Below are 19,586 nucleotides of genomic sequence, written 5' to 3'. Positions count from 1 at the left end.
GTTTGTCCTGCAGGATCTCTGACCTGCCTTCCCAAAGTTCCTGGAATCATCCTGGCCTCCCTTTCCATCCCCCCTACCCAAGCCTGCCCAGCCCCAAGACAGAGGACAGGAGGATGTGGAAATCATTGACTTTTATTAATTTCACAACTGGGAAATTCCATGTGAAAGTGAAAGGAGAAGCGAGCCCATTACACGGGAGGAAGAGATTTTCACACAGGCCAGGCCGGGAGAACCTGCTGCGATCCTGGAGGCTGGGAAGCATAGCTAAGAATGAGGCTGAGTGACAAGGTCTCTGGGAAGGAAGCTCAGGGGTGGGAGATGAGAGGGATGTCAGATCCTGGCAGGAAGGCCAAGGGGCCAGTGGCCATGATTAGAGGGGCAAGAATTGCAGGACCCCCTGCAGGTGCTGCCTCAGCCATGGCTGCAGGCGGAAGAGACTGATGTGGAAGTCCCTTGGTGGTGGCATTCTACCACGGGGAGCCTTTTTGCGGGAGTTTTTGTCAGAGCTAATACAGGGGTTGTAGAGGCCCCAGCTCACCAGGCCCACCTGGAGGAAGGCAGAGAACGGGGTAAGTGGCTGCCCAGCCCCAGCTTCAATCTCCCTGCTTACCTCAGAGGCCTCCCCTCTCTGCCACCAAGACCAAGATCCTGTAGCCCAATCCCTCAGGCTCCTCCCCCTTCTCACTTACCTGAAAAAACCTTTGTCTCCGCTCAAGGAACACTGCTCCGCCAGATTCTCCTGCCAGAAAGGAGGGAGCGGAGACAATGTTACCCCTGACTCTCGCCCAGCCCCACCATCATCCGGGCAGCACAGAGGTGTCCTGGCATGAACGTTGGCCACAGGGGCACTGCTGGGACACAGGCATGGATGGAGGGAGGGGACTCACCCTTGCAGGAGTTGTCATCGTCCTGGGTCCCACTGCACAGGAACTGATCTGTCACCACCTCTCTGACATCTGTCAGGTTGGGGAACGTGGTTTTGTCTTGGAGGACAGCCTGGATACAGCTTGCCCGCTGCAAGAGGATGGAGCAGGAGAGAGGGATGGAATGAGCAGACCCAGGGGCACCTGGCAGGCAAGCTAGGCCTGGGAAGAGGGTGACCCCGGATCAGAATAGACGGCAGCCAGAGCTGGAGGAGGAAGAGAGATGTCCCCAGAGCTGCCACAGGGGGGAGGGACCTCACCCCCACAGCACCCTGGACCTGAGACCCTCACCTCTGTCCCCATCTTGAGGTTAATGTTCAGTTTGTTCCCATTCAAGGCAACAAAATATGCAGGAACACTCAATTTGTTCAGAAGTTCGCTCTCTGCAGCCAAGGAAACAGTGTGTTGGTGCTGGTGCCTTTACCAGAATCTGGACTTCCAATGGGGCGCTCTAGTCCCAGCCCAGGGTATCCCCCATAACCCGGCCCAGCTCTGCATGCCACTCACCATGGTCTCGGCAGGTGCTGTCTCGTGGCCGCCGCAGAGCCAGATTGGCCTCCACTGTGCAGGGAAGGCAGATGGGCCTGAGGAGAGGGACAAGGGTCTCATAAGCCATCCTTGGAGTCCCCTCCTCTCAGTATCCCCAGAGCACTCTCCCCTCCAGGGTGCCCTCCCATCCAAGACTCCTGGAACCTGGCATGGGTGGACATCTTCACTTTCTCAGCCAGCTTCAGTAGGGCAATGTCATCACCATAGAACTCCGGGATCCCCTGGTTCTTCTTAGCAAAAACATCGAACCCCGGAGAGATCACCACCTCCTCAATACTGAAGTCTTTGCCCCACGGGGAGTTGGGGTCCCCTGGGAACAACATGGTGGATCAGGCTTGACCTGGGCTTCTGAAGGACAGGGGCTAGGGAACTTCAGGCTATGGGGTCGGAGCCTTACCCACGAAGACTCTCCACAGGTAGAGTTCCTCAGCGTTGCGGAAGCAGTGAGCAGCTGTCAGGACCCACTGGTCAGAGATGAGGGCCCCCCGGCAGGTCTCCTGGCTCTTCGGCTGCAGGAGAACAGGTGATCTTCAGGGCCTGCTATGTGCCTGGCCCATGGCCACCTTCACTTCTGGGATCCCAGCCCTACCCTTCCTTCCTGGTACCTTAATGGTGACATGCCAGGGCGTCCTCTCCTGGTTCGAAGCATTGGCTGACATGTTCCCCACCCCACAGATGGTGTGTGTGAGCTGGGAGACATCTGTCAGTGTGAGAAGAAGACCGGGAAGGAGGCAAGTGAGGGGCCCTGTGCCCAGGTTCCCAACATGGGCCTCCAGCTGGCTGCTCCCCACCCAGCCCCCTCCTGAGAAGGCAGAGCTCACTCACCCAGCATGTGCTCAAAGACCTGCTGCAGAGCCTTTGTGTCCTGCAGGATGAATGCATGCCGCTCCCCATCCTTCTTAGACCCTAGCTCATTCAGTTCTTTCCAGTCCACATCCAGCTTGCCCACTCCGATGGCATAGATGTCTGATGGGGAGGAGGGAAAACAAAGAATCCTATGAATGAGGGGCTACCCATGAGCCAGGGGGCTGTGATTTGGAACCCACTAAGGAGCCCTTGTGGCATAGTGGTTAAGAGGTATGTATAGTGAATATACCATGGACTACCAAAAGAACAAACAAATCTGTCTTGGAAGAAGTACAACCAGAATGCTCCTTAGAGGCAAGGATGGCAAGATTTTGTCACACATACTTTGGACATGCTATCAGTCCCTGGAGAAGGATGTCATGCTTGGTAAAGTAGAGGTTCAGCAAAAAAGAGGAAGACACAGTGGCTGCAACGGTGGGCTCACACCTAACGACTGTGAGGATGGTGCAAGACTGGGCGGCGTTTCATTCTGTTGTACGTAGGGTCACTGTGACCCTGCAGCAACATTCCATTGTATGTATCTACCACATTTTGTTTATCCATTCATCTTTTGACAGACATTCAGGTTGTTTCCACTTTTTGGTTATTTTGTACAGTGTAGCAATAAACATTGGTGTACAAGTATCTGTTTGTGTTTCTGCTTTCAATTCTGTTGGGTATATACCTAGAAGTGAAATTGCTGGATCATATGCTAATTCCATGTTTAACTTTTTGAGGAACTGCCAAACTGTTTTCCACAGCAGCCGTACCATATTGCATTTCCACTAGCAGCGGATGAGGGTTCTTATTTCTCCAAATCCTTGCCAATACCTGTTGTTTTTCTGTTTTGTTTTGTTTAATTATAGCCATCTTTTCGTTGTTGTTGTTATGGCCCATTGAGTCGGTTCTGACTCCGAATGACCCTATGGGACAGAGTAGAACTGCCCCACAGGGTTTCCAAGGAGCGGCTGGTGGCTTTCAACTGCTGGCCTTTTGGTTAAAAGCCAGATGCTTAACCACTGTGCCACCAGGGCTCCCATTAGTCATCAGGGCGATGCAAATCAAAACCACAGTGAGATATCACTTTACAACCACACCAGACGGAATCGACTCCATGGCAACAGGTTTGGTTTGGTTTAACGACCAATGACGTTGATCATCTTTTCAGGTGCTTGTTGGCCATCTGTATTTCTTCTATGGTGAAATGTCTGTTCAAGTCCTTGGGCCATTTTTTGATTGAGTTGCTTGTCTTTTTGTTGCTAATTTGTAAGAGCCCCTTATGTATTCTGAATTTTAAACCCTTATTTAACATATGATTTCCAAAAATTTTCTCCTGATCTGTAGGTTGTCTCTTCATTTTCTTGATAAAGTCCTTTGATAAACAAAAGTTTTAAATTTTGATGAGGTCCCATTTATCTCTTTTGTCTTTTAACGCTCATGCTTTCAGTGTCATATCTAAGAACCCATTGTTAAAAACTAGGTCCTGAAGCGTTATCCCAGTGTTTCTTTTAAGAGTTTTATGGTTTCAGTTCTTACATTTAAGTCTTTGATCCATTTTGAGTTAGTTTTTGTACACGGCGTGAGGTATGAGTCCAGGTTCATTCTTTTGCTTATGGAAATTCAGTTGTCCCAGCACCATTTATTAAAGAGACTGTTCTTTCCCCATTGAAAAGTCTTAGCAAAATCAATTGAACATAGATGTGCAGGTTTATTTCTAGACTCTTAATTCTATTCCATTGGTCTATATGTCTATCATTAGACCAGTACCAGACTGTTTGATTACTGTAGCTTTAGAATATGTTTGAGTTCAGGAAGCATGAGTACTCCTACTTTGTTCTTCTTTTTCAAAATTGCTTTGGATTGTCAAATGGGAACTTAATTTGTTGTGTAAACTTTCACTGAAAACACAATAAAATATTATCTTAAAAAATTCCTTTGGCTATTTGGGGTCCCTTGCCATTCCATATAAATTTGAGGGTTGAGTTTACCAGTTCTGCAAAGAAGGCTGTTGGAATTTTGGTAGGAATTTCACTGAATCTACAGGCTGCCTTAGGTAGTACTGACATCTTAACAATATTAAATCTTCTGATCTATTAGCATGTGATATCTTTCCATTTATTTAGGTCTTCTTTAATTTCTTTCAGCAATGTTTTATAGTTTTCAATGTACAACCATTTCACTTCCTTGGTTAAATTAATCCTAGGTATTGTATTCTTTGAAGCCCTGGTGGTACAGTGATTAAGAGCTTGGCTGTTAACCAAAAAGTTGGCAGTTTGAATCTACCAGCCACTCCTTGGAAACCCTATGGGACAGTTCTACTCGGTCCTATAGGGATGCTATGAGTTGGAATCAACTCAAGGGCAACGGGTTTGGTTTTTTTGGTTTATCATATTCTTTTAGATGGTATTGTAAATGGAATTGTTCCCTTAATTTTCTTTTCAAAGTGCTTGTTGTTGGTGTATAAAAATCTGACTGACTTTTATGTGTTGACCTTGTATCCTGCCACTTCGCTGAATTCATTCATTAGCTCTATTAGCTTTCTTGTGGATTCTTTGGGGTCTTATATATATATTGCAAACTCTATGGGGCAGTTCTGCTGTCTTCTATAGGGTCACTGTGAGTCAGAATTGACTCAATGGCAACGGGGATATATTGGAAACTCTGGTGGTGTAGTGGTTAAGAGCTACGGCTGCTAGCTAACCAAAAGGTTGGCAGTTCGAATCCACCAGGCACTTCTTGGAAACCCTATGCGGCAGTTCTACTCTGTCCTATAGGGTCGCCATGAGTCAGAATTGACTCGACGGCAACGGGTTGGTTTTTTATATGTACATATCGGACCATGTCATGAGCAAAAAAGGATAGTTTTAGTTCTTCTTTCCCAATTTGAATAGTTTTTACTTCTTTTTCTTGTCTAGTTGCTCTGGCTAGAATTCCCAGTACAATGTTGAATAGCAGTGGTAAGAGTGGGCATACCTGTCTTGTTCCTGATCCTAAAAGGAAAGCTCTTTCTCCATTGAGTATGACGTTAAATGTGGGTTTTTCATAAGTGCTTTTTATAATTTTGAGAAATTTCCCTTATATTCCTAGCTTGTTGAGTATTTGTATCATGAAAGGGTGTTGAATTTTGTCAAATGCCTTCTCTACATCAATTGAGATGATCATGTGGTTCTTTACCTTTATTCTATTAATGTGGTACATTATGTTGATTGATTTTCTAGTGTTGAACCACTCTCGTATTCCTGAGATAAATCCCACCTGATTGGGGTGCATAATCCTCTTAATGTGCTTTTTGTATCCAGTTTGCTCGTATTTTGTTAAGGATTTTTGCATCTGTATTCATAAAGGATATTGGTCTGTAGTTTTCTTGTGGTGCCTTTGTCTGGCTTTGGTAACAGAGTAATGCCAGCCTCAGAAGAGGAGGGAAGTGTTCTTTCCTCTTCTATTTTTTGGAAAAGTTTAAGAAGGATTGGGATCATTTCTTCTGTAAATGCTTAGTAGAATTCCCCAGTGATGCCATCTGGTCAAGGACTTTTCTTTGTTGGGAGGTTTTTTATTATTGATTCAATCTCTTCACTTGATACGGGTCTGTTGAGATCTTCTATTTCTTCTTGAGTCAATGTAGGAAGTTTATGTGTTTCTAGGCATTTTTCCTTTTCAATAAGATTATCTAACTTGTTGGCATACAATTTTTGGTAGTATTCTCTTATGATCCTTTTTTTTTCTGTAGGGTTGGTTGTAATGTCCCCACTTTCATTTCTGATTTTATACATTAGCGTTTTCTTTTTTCTTTGTTAGTCTAGCTAAAGGTCATCTATTTTATTATTCTTTTCAGGAAACAAACTTCTAGTCTCATTGGTTCTATTGTTTTTCTATTCCCTATTTCATTTATCTCTGCTCTGATCTTTGTGATCGCCTTCCTTCTGGTTGCTCTGCTCTTCTTTTTCTAATTCCTTAAGTGGTAAAGTTAGGTTCTTGGTTCAAACAATCTTTCTTCTTTTTTGACACACTTCTTTCACTGCATCCCATTTACTTTAAATACAGTCCTTTTGAAAATTTGACCCTGGCTCAGTGATGCAAAGGACGAGGAGGGGGAGTTTACCTTTTTCTTCTTTGGGCCAGAGTTTTAAAGAAGAATCAGTGTTCCCCTGAGGGGCAGTGAGATGGGCTGGTGTAAACATACTTTGTGATTAGTCAAAAGAAAAAGAGAGAACCCAAGGGGGGGGTGAAATTTGGGACTCAAAACCAACTGCCATCCCCATCTGCAAAGTCTCTCTCTAAGATTCTTTTCTGGTCAGAGTTCAGTGCAATTTGTGTCTAGTTTGAACCTGAGTAATTGTTCCTTTAGAGGCCGCAACTGCCAAAGTCTCAGTTAGTCATTTCTACTGCTAAAAGGGGAAATTCCAGGGATAGACCCTACAAGGAATCTAGGACCCTTTTTTCTAGACAATTTCTGGAACATGAGATGATGATGGTGGTGGTGGCAGTGGCTGCTAACACATACTGAGTGTTTCTGTGTGCCAGGCAGTGTTTTTCTGAGCATTTTCCCCTATCGGCCTGTGAAGTTAAGTCCTAGTGCTGTGATCCTCCTACATATGAAGAAACTGCCCACAGCCACAACCAATCAAAGATGAAACCAAGGTTGAAGCCCTGGGCAGTCTGACTCTAGACTTCACATGCTTCAGTGCGACACGTGGCTGCCTCCGTACAGCTGACACAGCCTGTGGTCTCCCTAGAAGTAAAATTGTCTAGCTCTGTACCAGAGCCAAGGTGCTGGAACCCCTGCTTGAGGACCTAGACCCCCCCATGGGGGAAGTAAAGATGGGGTGAGAGGTGGTGGCTCACCCAAATAGTCGTCCCTCTTCTGGTTGATGTTCAGGATCTCTTTGATATTGTCAACAGCTGGCTTGGGAGAGCCTCCCATGTTGGACTTTCCTAGAATGGGAAGGCAAGAAAATCATTCACCTGGGTGGATGCCAAGATTCCTCAGAGCCCTGGAAGAGTGAGGAAGCATCCATTTTGGGACCTGAAATACTTACACTCCCTATGTGAGTTTTAAAACATACCATTTACTGTAATTTTCTACATTCCAGACACTGGGCCAGGAGCTTCATATACTTTATCTCATTTAATTTTCATGATAGACCTAGGAAATTTGGTTATCCTTATTTTAGAGAAAAGAAAACTGAGTCTAAGGGAGTAGTTTGTACAAAATCAAGAGATAAATGACAAAATGACAGAACCCAGACTGACTACTCAGACTGCTCCTTCCATCCACGCACCTCAACATCACAGCTCTCCAGCCATGTCTCCCCATCTATCCCTAGGGTACCTCCCAGCCTGTTTACACTAACTACTTAAATTGCCCTTCATAAAAATTCTGCAAAGAAAGGAGGGCAGCTATCGTTGTCATTGTCATCATCAATATTATTTCTATCTTATAAGAATCTGAGGCCCAGAAGGAGAATCAGAATTCAGGTCTTCTGCCCCACATTGGGCTCCTCCCACCATGCTAGATTTGCAGAGATGACAATACTCACCGTCTGTCAAAAGAATGATGGCATGTCGGATCTCCTGCCAGGCCGCTGTGTTCATACCAGGGCGGTGCATTTGGTTATTCATCATGATATAGACACTATTTAGGGCCTCATAGATGTTGGTCCCAGTTCCATTTTCATGGTCTGGAATATGCCAAGAAGGACTCTCTTAGAAAATTCCCATCTATCACCCCAGGGAAGGGACTCACTCTATTCCCCAACCATTGGAAATTTTTTTATCATCTGCTTTGATAAACTCAGACCTTTGCCATCCAGGTAAAGATTTAGCATTATTGCCTGTTCAAACATTAAAAGTCTTTCCACCTTAGAAATGTTCATTGCATGACTCCCAGCCCCCAATTCCAAGATCTAAAGATGGGGTTTCCAAAGAACTTGGATCTTTTTAGCCATTTGCTACCTACCACTCAGGTAGTTTTACGCACTGTACAGGTGGGTAACGACCTGGGGAGACTATGTGTTGAACCATGAAAACCAGACCTACTTCTTAGGACACTCAGGACCATGTGGTTCTGGCATCAAGAAGCTGAACACAGAAAACCCTAAGGAATCCTCCAGAAAACTACTGAAACTAATAGAAGAGTTTGGCAGAGTCTCAGGTTATAAGATAAACATACAAAAATCACTTGGATTCCTCTACATCAACAAAAAGAACATCGAAGAGGAAATAACCAAATCAATACCATTCACAGTAGCCCCCAAGAAGATAAAATACTTAGGAATAAATCTTACCAAGGATGTAAAAGACCTATGCAAAGAAAACTACAAAGCTCTACTACAAGAAATTCAAAAGGACATACTTAAGTGGAAAAACATACCTTGCTCATGGATAGGAAGACTTAACATAGTAAAAATGTCTATTCTACCAAAAGCCATCTATACATATAACGCACTTCCGATCCAAATTCCAATGTCATATTTTAAGGGGATAGAGAAACAAATCACCAGTTTCATATGGAAGGGAAAGAACCCCCGGATAAGCAAAGCATTACTGAAAAAGAAGAAGAAAGTGGGAGGCCACACTCTACCTGATTTCAGAACCTATTACACAGCCATAGTAGTCAAAACAGCCTGGTATTGGTACAACAACAGGCACATAGACCAGTGGAACAGAATTGAGAACCCAGATATAAATCCATCCACATATGAGCAGCTGATATTTGACAAAGGCCCAGTCTCAGTTAATTGGGGAAAAGATAGTCTTTTTAACAAGTGGTGCTGGCATAACTGGATATCCATTTGCAAAAAAATGAAACAGGACCCATACCTCACACCAAGCACAAAAACTAACTCCAAGTGCATCAAAGACCTAAACATAAAGACTAAAACGATAAAGATCATGGAAGAAAAAATAGGGACAACCCTAGGAGCCCTAATACAAGGCATAAACAGAATACAAAACATTACCAAAAATGACGAAGAGAAACCAGATAACTGGGAGCTCCTAAAATAAAACACCTATGCTCATCTAAAGACTTCACCAAAAGAATAAAAAGACCACCTACAGACTGGGAAAGAATTTTCAGCTATGACATCTCCGACCAGTGCCTGATCTCTAAAATCTACATGATTCTGTCAAAACTCAACCACAAAAAGACAAACAACCCAATCAAGAAGTGGGCAAAGGATATGAACACACACTTCACTAAAGAAGATATTCAGGCAGCTAACAGATACATGAGAAAATGCTCTCGATCATTAGCCATTAGAGAAATGCAAATTAAAACTACGATGAGATTCCATTTCACTCCAACAAGGCTGGCATTAATCCAAAAAACACAAAATAATAAATGTTGGAGAGGCTGCGGAGAGATTGGAACTCTCATACACTGCTGGTGGGAATGCAAAATGGTACAACCACTTTGGAAATCTATCTGGCGCTACCTTAAACAGTTAGAAATAGAACTACCATACAACCCAGAAATCCCACTCCTCGGAATATACCCTAGAGAAACAAGAGCCTTCACACAAACAGATATATGCACACCCATGTTTATTGCAGCTCTGTTTACAATAGCAAAAAGCTGGAAGCAACCAAGGTGTCCATCAAAGGATGAATGGGTAAATAAATTGTGGTATATTCACACAATGGAATACTATGCATCGATAAAGAACAGTGACGAATCTGTGAAACATTTCATAACATGGAGGAACCTGGAAGGCATTATGATGAGCGAAATCAGTCAGAGGCAAAAGGTCAAATATTGTATAAGACCACTATTATAAGATCTTGAGAAACAGTATAAACTGAGAAGAACACAAACTTTTGTGGTTACGAGGAGGGGAGGGAGGGAGGGAGGGAGAGGGTTTTTTACTGATTAATTAGTAGATAAGAACTGTTTTAGGTGCAGGGAAGGACAACACTCAATACATGGAAGGTCAGCTCAATTGGACTGGACCAAAAGCAAAGAAGTTTCCGGGATAAAATGAATGCTTCAAAGGTCAGCGGAGCAAGGGCGGGGGTTTGGGAACCATGGCTTAAGGGGACTTCTAAGTCAATTGGCAAAATAATTCTATTATGAAAACATTCTGCATCCCACTTTGAAATGTGGCGTCTGGGGTCTTAAATGCTAACAAGCTGCCATCTAAGATGCATCAATTGGTCTCAATCCACCTGGATCAAAGGAGAATGAAGAAAACCAAGGTCACACGACAACTAAGAGCCCAAGAGACAGAAAGGGCCACATGAACCAGAGACCTACATCATCCTGAGACGAGAAGAACTACTTGGTGCCCAGCCACAATCGATGACTGCCCTGACAGGGAGCACAACAGAGAACCCCTGAGGGAGCAGGAGATCAGTGGGATGCAGACCCCAAATTCTCATAAAAAGACCATACTTAATGGTCTGACTGTGACTAGAGGAATCCCGGCGGTCATGGTCCCCAAACCTTCTGTTGGCACAGGACAGGAACCATCCCCGAAGACAACTCATCAGACATGAAAGGGACTGGACAGAGGGTAGGAGAGAGATGCTGATGAAGAGTGAGCTAATTATATCAGGTGGACACTTGAGACCGTGTTGGCATCTCCTGTCTGGAGGGGGGATGGGAGGATAGAGAGAGTTGGAAGCTGGCAAAATTGTCACGAAAGGAGAGACTGGAAGGGCTGACTCATTAGGGGGAGAGCAAGTGGGAGTAAGGAGTAAGATGTATATAACCTTATATGTGACAGACTGACTTGATTTGTAAACGTTCACTTGAAGCTCAATAAAAGTTAATAAAAAAAAAAAAAAGAAGAAGCTGAAGACCTGTACGATGCATTTGGACTTGTAACACTTCAAAGTAAGCCATGAGTTGGTTGGATTTGAGACTTCTCCACCAAGATCCTGGATTTGGAAGCCAATCCCCACTTGAGGAACCAAAGCCCCAGAGCTCAGGGACTTAAATGCCACTGAGAGGCCTCACTCTCTGACTTGTCCAGAATCTGTCTGCAGGCACAGGGGTTATCTTCTTCTCTCCTATCACCTCATTTAATGATGCCCATACCTTTATAGTTGGCGTTTTCCAGACTGTTGATCACTTCAGTCACATCCTGGGAGTTTTCATTCAGGACAGACATGATGACTTTGGGTTTTGAGGCAAAGGTGATGATGGCAACACTAATCTTGATCTCAAAGCTGAAGAGCTGTGAAAAGCAAGTAAGAGTCAGCGTGAGGGACCTCAAAACCAGAGGAGAGATGGTAAGAGAGCAAGCAAAGGGCACAAGAGGAGGTAGAAAGCCTGGACTGACCCCGACAGAGGCATGGCCCATGGGTATGCACTTACTAAGATACTGTTGCTTGAAAGAAACCCAGACATGAACATAAGCATCTACTCTCTTGACAGACTCACTCCTCATTTAATCCTCACATCAACTCTGTGAGGATGGTATAATGGTCCCTACTGCATAGATGAGGAAATTGATGGTGGTTACCTTGCCCCAGGTCACGCCACTAGTAAGAGGTGGAGGTGGGATTTGAACCCTACCAGCAAACCTCTGAGGCCACGTCCCCGTTTCATTTTGCAGCCTCACAGCCTACCTAGTGAGTTACTTAACCCTAAGAACTAAGAGAAACTCTAAGGATTTGTCGTTGTTGTCAGTTTCTGTCAAATTGATTATTACTCATGGCGACCCTATGTGTTCTACAGTAGAACTGCTCAGTAGGGTTTTATTGGCTGTCCAGAAGCAGATCACCAGGCCTATCTTTTTGGTACTGCTAAAATATAGCTGAGAAGAAAAACATATCTACCTAAATTATCACAAAAAGCATAATTACAAAGTGCCAGCGAGATATCCGAACCAGTGGCCTCCAAATTCTTCTGTTTGTGCACCCCATTGATAAAGACATTTTGAGCATACACCTCAATAAAGTTATATTTACGTATAAGTGATGTAAGTGGGTCACTATTCAAATATTGTTGCAGCCACTGTTGCTGCAACAACGGGCTCAAGCATAACAATGATCATGAGGATGGCACAGAACTCGGCAGTGTTTCGTTCTGTTGTTCATAGGGTCGCTATGAGTAGGAACCAACTTGATGGCACCTAAAAACAGCATTCAAATGTAGGCATGTTAAAACATACACGAAATGTTAAATTTTTTAAAGGAAGAGGTAAAAATCTTTAAATAGGGAAACTATTTTGCCTGCAACACCCCAGTGGATTATCCTGTGTCCTCCTTTGCGGAGACCACGGTTCTAGACAACGAATTCTTGTAAAGTAGGACCTCGGCCTTGTTCATCTTTGGTGTTCCCCAGCACCCAAACCAACCAACAAGTTGCTGTCAAGCCAATTCCAACTCATGGCGCCCCCATGTGGGTCAGAGTAAAACTGTGTTCCATAGGGTTTTCATGGCTGCAACTTTTCAGAAGTAGCTCATCAGTCCTTTCTTCCAAAGTGCCTCTGGGTGGGTTGGGACCACCAACTTTTCAGTCAAGCACATTAACCGCTAGTGCCACCCAAGGGATTGGCCCCCAGCACCCAGTAAAGGGGTTGACACATAGCAAGTGCCCTGATAGTGCATGCAGAATGAAAAATATAATCATATAACTTAACACTACGAATCCTATATGGCATGAGAATAATCTGGAAAGATTTCTTAGAGGAGGTGGGCTGGGTGGGATATAGAAGAAAGGAAGGAGACAAAGAGAGACAGTGAGCGCTGGAAGGCCTCCCCTGCATGCAGGCTTCTAATTCCTGACCCTGTCCACCATGATGGCAGCGCAATCCCTGAAGATGCGGAAGTCGTCTTCTGCCACGCTCTGAGAGGCGTCCAGGAGCAAGTACAGGTTCAGGTGACCGGAGCGCTGGATTTGAATTTTACGGCCCACGTTTTCTGGGAGAAACATAGAAGGGAAGGCTTCAGATCTCCACCTCCTACCTGCACAAGGGGGTCAGGGCCTCCCTGCCTCCCCTCCAGTCAGCTCAGCCACTGCTGAGCCCACCCAAGGCTCCCCAGCTTTCAGGAAGCTCCTTCCCTCCCCTGCACTCTTCTGCCCCCACCTCAAGTGCTCACCGTTCTTCTTCTGGGTGGGATTGGTGACTCCAAGTGTGTGGGACAAGGAGGAGCCCAGGGCAGGGGCCACATCTTCAGGGAAGTCATAAGAGTAGGGTTCTGTGGGGAGAGCCACAGGGGGGTCAGCTGAAGCAGCGTCGGCAGGAATGCTCAGGAGTCTCAGGAGGGGCAGGGCAGCTACTCACGGCGGCAGATGGGCTCCGTCCCACTCCAGGCCCCGTTGTCCTGGCACTCCCGCTTTGCAGACCCCGTCAGCACTAGGTTCGAGGAGCAGCGGTAACTGACCTTGTCCCCAAGACCAAAGCGAGAACCTGTCCTCACGGTGCCCACCGAAATACCCGGGTTCGGGCAGTGGCTGGCTGTAAGTGAACAAAAGGAGACAGAGGTGTGGCCTCCCCCTTGGGAGACACTAGAACTATGCTTCCCAGGGGTGTAAATGGAAAATTTCGTGTAGGGCAAAAAGTCTAGAACCCAGTGGCCTCAGTTGCCAGTTGAAGCACCTAGATCTCAGCTCCAACCCCAGGGTAGCCCGAGTCCCAGAGCCTCAGGAAATATGTCAGCTGAGCCCCACACCTCTGCCAAAAATATTTGCATTTTGTAAAGCCACAATGAGATATCACTACAAACCCAGCAGAATGGCTAAAATTAAACAGACGTATAATTCCAAATGTTGGAGAGGATGTGGAGCAACCAGAACTCTGTTACATTGCTGGGGTGTCAACTGATGAAAATATTTGCCAGCCTAAAGCTAAACATATGCCAACCTGTGACCCAACAATTCCACTCCTAGAAACTTACTGAAAAGAAACAAGTACATATGTGCACCAAAAGACCATACAAGAATGTTCATGGAGCTTTATTTGTTATAGCCGCAAACTGGAAACAAACCAAGCGCCCATCAGCAGGAGAATGGATAAATAAATTGTGGCATATTCACATAGTAGAATACTACACAGCAATAAAAAAGAACTACTGCACTGATACACACAACAACATGGATGAATATCACAGATAAAATCCTGAGCAGAAGAAGCCAGATGCAAAAGAGTACATTCTGTATTGTTTCAAGAATAACTTAAACTGATCTCTGAAGTTAGAAGTCAGAAGACTAGTTACTTTTGGGGAGGGGACTTACTGGGTGGGAGTAGAAGGGAGCCTCCTGGGATATTGGAAGTGTTCACTATCTTGGGTAGTGATTACATAGGTAGATACCTATGTAAAAATTCACCAAGCTGAAACTCAAGATTTGTACACTTTACTGCAGGTAGATTACACCTCGATTTTAAAATAAATATTTTTAAATGGCTATTTGGGAAAGAGTCAAGGGTATGAGTAGGGAGCAGTCAGTTGGGCTGCTGGGTGAGGGTACAGCTCTGCCATCTTGAGGACTGTGTTTTCTGCATTACGTAATCAGAACTGTGATCTTGGAAGCACCCAAAGTCCACAAGTAAGTGTGGCTCTGGGAAGTCCCGGGAGCCGCACTTCTGTCTAGCAGAGCCCTCACCATTCACAGGGGCAGTGATAGTCATGACAAAAGTGTATGGGGCACCTCCCAGAGTCCAGGGGCTCTTCTAGATGCTTACTAATATTGACTCATCTAATTTATATGGCAACCCCATGAGGTCAGCACTATTACTATCCCCATTTCACAGATGCAAAGACTGAGGCATAGAGAGGTTAAATAACGTGCCCAAAGGCAGTAAAGGGCAGAGCTAGGCTTTGAGCCTAAACCTGACTCCAGAGGCAAGGCACTTAAGCACAATACTTGGGTCTCTCAATATATCTTTCCTAAATCATCTGTGGGGCCTGGATACCAAGTCTTGCTTTGAGGTGTTTAGAAGAGCTGGACAGAGCATTTGAAGCCTTTACGTTGAACCTGAAGCATACCACCAACTGCAAACTAGTGCGTGTTCGTCCTGTAGACCTCCATTTACTAAAATCCAGGGATATTACTGGGCACACTGGGAATGTCAGGCCCGTCTCACCCAGCCCTCAGTCAGGGTGCTCACCGCCACTGTCACACACTGCTGTCTCTCCGTCCCACATGCCGTTGGGGAGACACTGTCGCACAGGCGAGCCCCGCAGTGTGAAGCCGTCCTCACACTCGAAGCTGATGTTGCTACCCACGGGGTGGGACCCCAGGCGTGGGGTGTACATGCCATTCTCAAAGGAAAGAGGGGCTGGACAGCGAACAGCTGGAGGGAGAGAAGGGAGGGGTGTGTATTGATGGGGAAGTGCAGGCGTGGGTGGTTAATTGTTGGGCTGGGCATCGAGCGAGTGATGTTCAACAGAGATACATGGGAATGGCTACCTGACCGTCAAATTATTGAACTATTAGGTTGAAACTCATGAAATTGCCGTTTTTGGCAATTGGTTGAATATTGTCAGTTTCACCCAGTTCAACCTCATTGAACCTCCTTCAGCACCCTGAGAGCCATGGCTTCCCCAGCCTCTCCCCTAGGGTCTTCAGATGTCCCCATGACTGGGTAACTTAAAGAGAAACATCTGGCACAACAGGGGGCTCCAGGACCCCAGTCTGCCATTCCGAGTGATCACTATTGCCCAGTCATTGATAAGTATTTTAAAAATTTTCTCTGACTTTAGTTCCCCACAATCTCCACCAGAGCCTGCCCTCAATTCCTTGCTATGGACAATTGACAATTCTGAATATTTTGAGAGAAAAAAAAAAAACACTACCACCGAGTTGATTCGGGCTCATGGAGACCAAGTGTTACAGAGTAGAACTACTCCATAGGGTTTTCTTGGCTGTAATCATTATGGAAGCAGATCGCCAGGCCTTTCTTCTGCAGCACCTCTGGGTGGATTTGAACCACCGACCTTTAGGTTTGCAGCCTATCAAAAACCACTTGGGCCACCCAAAGACCATATACTTTCAAAACCCCTCTGCAAAAGCAGTTTTGCCATCCCTCCCACCCCTTTCAGCCAGGTCAAGCCCGACCTGGACCAACTCCTTAAAAGAAGTTTTGGAGTGGCCATTGGTGGAACACCCTGAACAAGGCCTGAGGGAGCCTCACGTTTGCAGACTGCCTTTGTCAGCCTGGTGGCTCGAGGGGTCTGCCACTGTCCATTGCTCTTGCACATCAGCGACACAGGAGATGGGTAATGGCCCAGGGGGCAGGAGTAGGTGAGGAGGCTCCCAGGGGCCCAGCCATGACTGAGGGTGAAAGTGCCTCCGGAGATATTCACATTCTGAGGGCAGGAGGGAGTGACTGCAGCCAGGCCTGTGGGTGTGGGGACACAGAGACAGAAATGGGGGAAAGAAGAAAGGCACTGATGAGAAAAGGAAAGCAAAAGATTGTCCATTTCACACATGGGAACTCAACCTGGGTAGCAGCAGCCTCACCTGCAGGACCCCGACACCACCCGTCCCCTGCCTCCTACCTGGGAACAGGGACAGCAGAAAAAGGAGAGCCACCAGAGGGTCCATGGTGTCCACCTAGGGGCAGAGAGAGGCAGACACCACGAAGGGAAAGGTCATCTGACTTCCTGAAAACCAGAGCTGGCTCAGCAGGCGCTTCATTTGCTGCCAGAGAAGAGAAAGTAGGGAGTGGCAAGCGGGAAGTTCTCTTGTCAGGGAAAAAATAATCAGGGGATGGGGACTGAGTTGAGAAGATGAGGCCTCTGCCCTGTCCCCTAATCCAATATATCCACAGAGTCAGTTGATCTGCACCACAGGTTTTGTGTATCGTTCCCAATCTACACACACACACACACACACACGCACGAACACACACACGCATGCGCGCACACACACACATGCTCTTGCATTAACAGTCTAAAGCACACATGCCCACAAACCATCCAAGATATTGCAAAACAGTTTATTTACGTAAAGTTTCCGTTTTCTTTTGGGTTTTTCCGAGTGGATTTTACCTCCTGAGAGCCCGGGACAGTGCTGCCTTCTTGAACATGAGGAACTGAAACTAATTTTCTTAGAGTTTCTTGACATACAGGAGATTCACAATCCTTTTCTTCCCCGAAGCCCTTCCCCAGGGAGTACCTATTGGCAAAAATGAAATCAGCACTTGGTTTTGGAGACTGGAAAAATGTTTAGATCATTTTAACCAAAGTCCAGCAGATAAAATTCCGAGCTTACAAAATAAACCAATTTGGGATTGGTTAGTCTTGTTGCAAAAGTATTTTAGGAAACAACACGATGAATACAATTAATGTCACTGAACTGTAAATGTGAAGATTGTGGAAAAGGCAAATGTTTTATTATATACACGTTTACCATAGTAAAAAAAATTTAAGTTTTTTGGGGGCTTGAACCTACAGTTGTGTGAAAGACATGAAGCAAAGAAACTTGAAGCTAGTGTGTTAGCTTCCCCACTCCATGGAAGTCTCTTTACTAGTTTTTGGAACAATGTAGGGCATAAATAAATAAGATCAATCAAAAATGAAGATGCAACATCTCTGAAGTGACTATTTAAGTTCATGAAAACCGTTTTGATTTACAGGTAACTCCCCGGAAGCACATGTACATAAAGTGGGACTCACCTTGTACAGGACAGAGTGTCCTGAAGATGATGACACTCCTGGTGTTGGGGGCCCCCAAGCTGCTGCTGTGACAGAACTGCTGGTGCCACCCTCCCTCACACCTGTTCTTTCTTCTATAGTCGCTCAGCTAAAGACCACATTTCCCAGCTTCCCTTCCAGCTAGGTGTGACCAGGTGACTTGGTTCTGGCCAATAGGATGTGAGTGTGCAGTGTGATGGATCACTTTTATGTGGCCTTCCTCATCAGGATCTTATAAACTCCCACCAGATGACTGAGTTGGGACTATGCAAATGAGCTGCTTGTGGCCCACCAAGGGGATTGGATAGCTTGCTAATAATGCAAATAAGGTGCATGGCACCCTTGTGGGGGTGGAATCCTGCAAATAAGCTGTATGGAACCCTAAAGAGGGGATGGGTCGGTTTTGCCATCCTGGGAGGCTTAAAATAAGCCATCCCAGAGGTGGACGGGGGAATTCACTACCACCAAGAAGGAAGAACTAGGAGTGAAGCACGTCCTTTGGACCCAGAATCCCTGTGCTGAGAACCACCTAGACCCAGAGGACAGACAGAGAGAGCTGTAACACTGAAGACGGCAAGAGACAGTAAGCAGCAGCAGCAGAGAAACTGCAGCAGCAGAGGCAGAAGAACCAGGAGGCCGGCAAGAGATGGTGCGGTGGGCATCCCGGCCCATGGGGCAAGACAGCTGAGCGCCCTCAGGCAGGAAGCTTGCTGGTGAATTGGGGTGCCTCCAGGCACTGGTCAGCAAAGCTAGGCCTGCAGACCCATGGAGCTGGAGAGCTGAGCGTCTTCAGACGGAGGCTTACTGGCAGAGTGGGGTGCCTCTGGGCACTTGCCAGTGGAGCTAAAGAACTTTGTAACACTTGACTGAGCAGGGCAGAGGCCAGGCTGGCCCAAGGGGCCCAAGGGGTCTAAGGCCAAGGGCCAGAGAGAGGCCTGCCTGCAGGCACAGCTGAGAAGAGGCTGTCCTGATCAAAAGACTGTATCCTGAGTCACTCCTCATCCTGAATTGTAGTCTGTTACTTCCCTAATAAACCCCATAACTTTGAGTCTGGTCTGTGAGTTCTGTGTGGCCATTGCAGTGAATATTGGACCCAGCAGAGGAGTAGAGACTGCTGTGGGAAGGAGGGCTGGTGTCAGAATTAGTAAAAAGTTTGGGGAGAAGAGGTATGGCTGACCTCTGCTTCACAGGAATCAGCCTTGTGCTGATGCCGATGGTGATTCTCTCTCCCCTTTGCGAAGTTAGAGAAGGTCCAGCCCCGCCACGACGCAATTCTTACAGAGCAGAACTGATGTTCGAACTTCCAAGCTATGTCCCTAAAATAAAAAGAGCATGGCCTACCCTTCCCATAGGCTGCAACATAAAGCTGGTGGTGATCTGCCTTCTACCATGAACATGAGGGCAACATCCTGGAGATGACAGAGCAAACAAATGGAGGAGCCTGGGACCCTCATGCTGTGCTGATGTCATGCCAGCCCTGCCCCACTTACTCAGATTGTTGCAAGACAGAAATGAATGATCCTAAGTGTGATGGGCATTGGAGGTGTTGACAAATATTGTGGCATTGTCGCCTTTCAGGCACATGGTAGGATTGAACTTCCCCACCCATTTGCTTCGGCCAATGAAATGTGTGCATGAGTGATGTGTACCACCTCCAGGCGGAAGACTAAAGAGTCAATG

The 19,586-nt window shown here is 46.1% G+C and overlaps 1 protein-coding gene across 3 annotated transcripts; it reads right to left on the bottom strand.

Annotated features, from left to right (window-relative positions):
* Positions 1-114: 114 nt before the first annotated feature.
* C2 (complement C2) lies at positions 115-17,375 on the bottom strand. 3 transcript variants are annotated; one of them, XM_049889186.1, is made up of 19 exons: positions 17,262-17,375; positions 16,770-16,911; positions 16,403-16,609; positions 15,377-15,562; positions 13,553-13,726; positions 13,368-13,466; positions 13,054-13,187; positions 11,359-11,497; positions 7,856-7,996; positions 7,161-7,250; positions 2,298-2,438; positions 2,078-2,172; positions 1,870-1,981; positions 1,617-1,782; positions 1,431-1,507; positions 1,215-1,306; positions 888-1,014; positions 690-739; positions 115-547 (listed from the first exon to the last, which is right to left on the bottom strand). In XM_049889186.1, the coding sequence occupies exons 2-19, from the start codon at positions 16,813-16,815 to the stop codon at positions 371-373; spliced, it is 2,253 nt and encodes a 750-aa protein (XP_049745143.1). In that variant the 5' UTR covers positions 16,816-16,911; positions 17,262-17,375; the 3' UTR covers positions 115-370. The 3 variants fall into 3 exon arrangements, 2 of the variants coding, with proteins under 2 accessions (XP_049745143.1, XP_049745137.1); XM_049889180.1 differs by lacking the exon at positions 17,262-17,375 and having other exon boundaries at positions 16,770-17,076; XR_007518082.1 differs by lacking the exons at positions 1,215-1,306; positions 17,262-17,375 and having other exon boundaries at positions 508-547; positions 16,770-17,076.
* Positions 17,376-19,586: the final 2,211 nt, after the last annotated feature.

This window comes from Elephas maximus, chromosome 1 (genome assembly GCF_024166365.1).
Source record: "Elephas maximus indicus isolate mEleMax1 chromosome 1, mEleMax1 primary haplotype, whole genome shotgun sequence".
NCBI lineage: Eukaryota > Metazoa > Chordata > Mammalia > Proboscidea > Elephantidae > Elephas > Elephas maximus.
Note: the sequence above shows the minus strand (reverse complement) of the source record. Positions and strands in the feature narration are given on the sequence as shown.

Excerpts from the sequence above, each read along its gene's own strand:
- C2 (XM_049889186.1), bottom strand. The coding sequence starts at position 16,815 with ATGGACCCTCTGGTGGCTCTCCTTTTTCTGCTGTCCCTGTTCCCAG. Across the intron at positions 16,610-16,769 it reads TCTGCTGTCCCTGTTCCCAG|GCCTGGCTGCAGTCACTCCC; the intron begins GTAGGAGGCAGG and ends CCACACCCACAG. Across the intron at positions 13,727-15,376 it reads AGCAGTGTGTGACAGTGGCG|CCAGCCACTGCCCGAACCCG; the intron begins GTGAGCACCCTG and ends GTTCACTTACAG.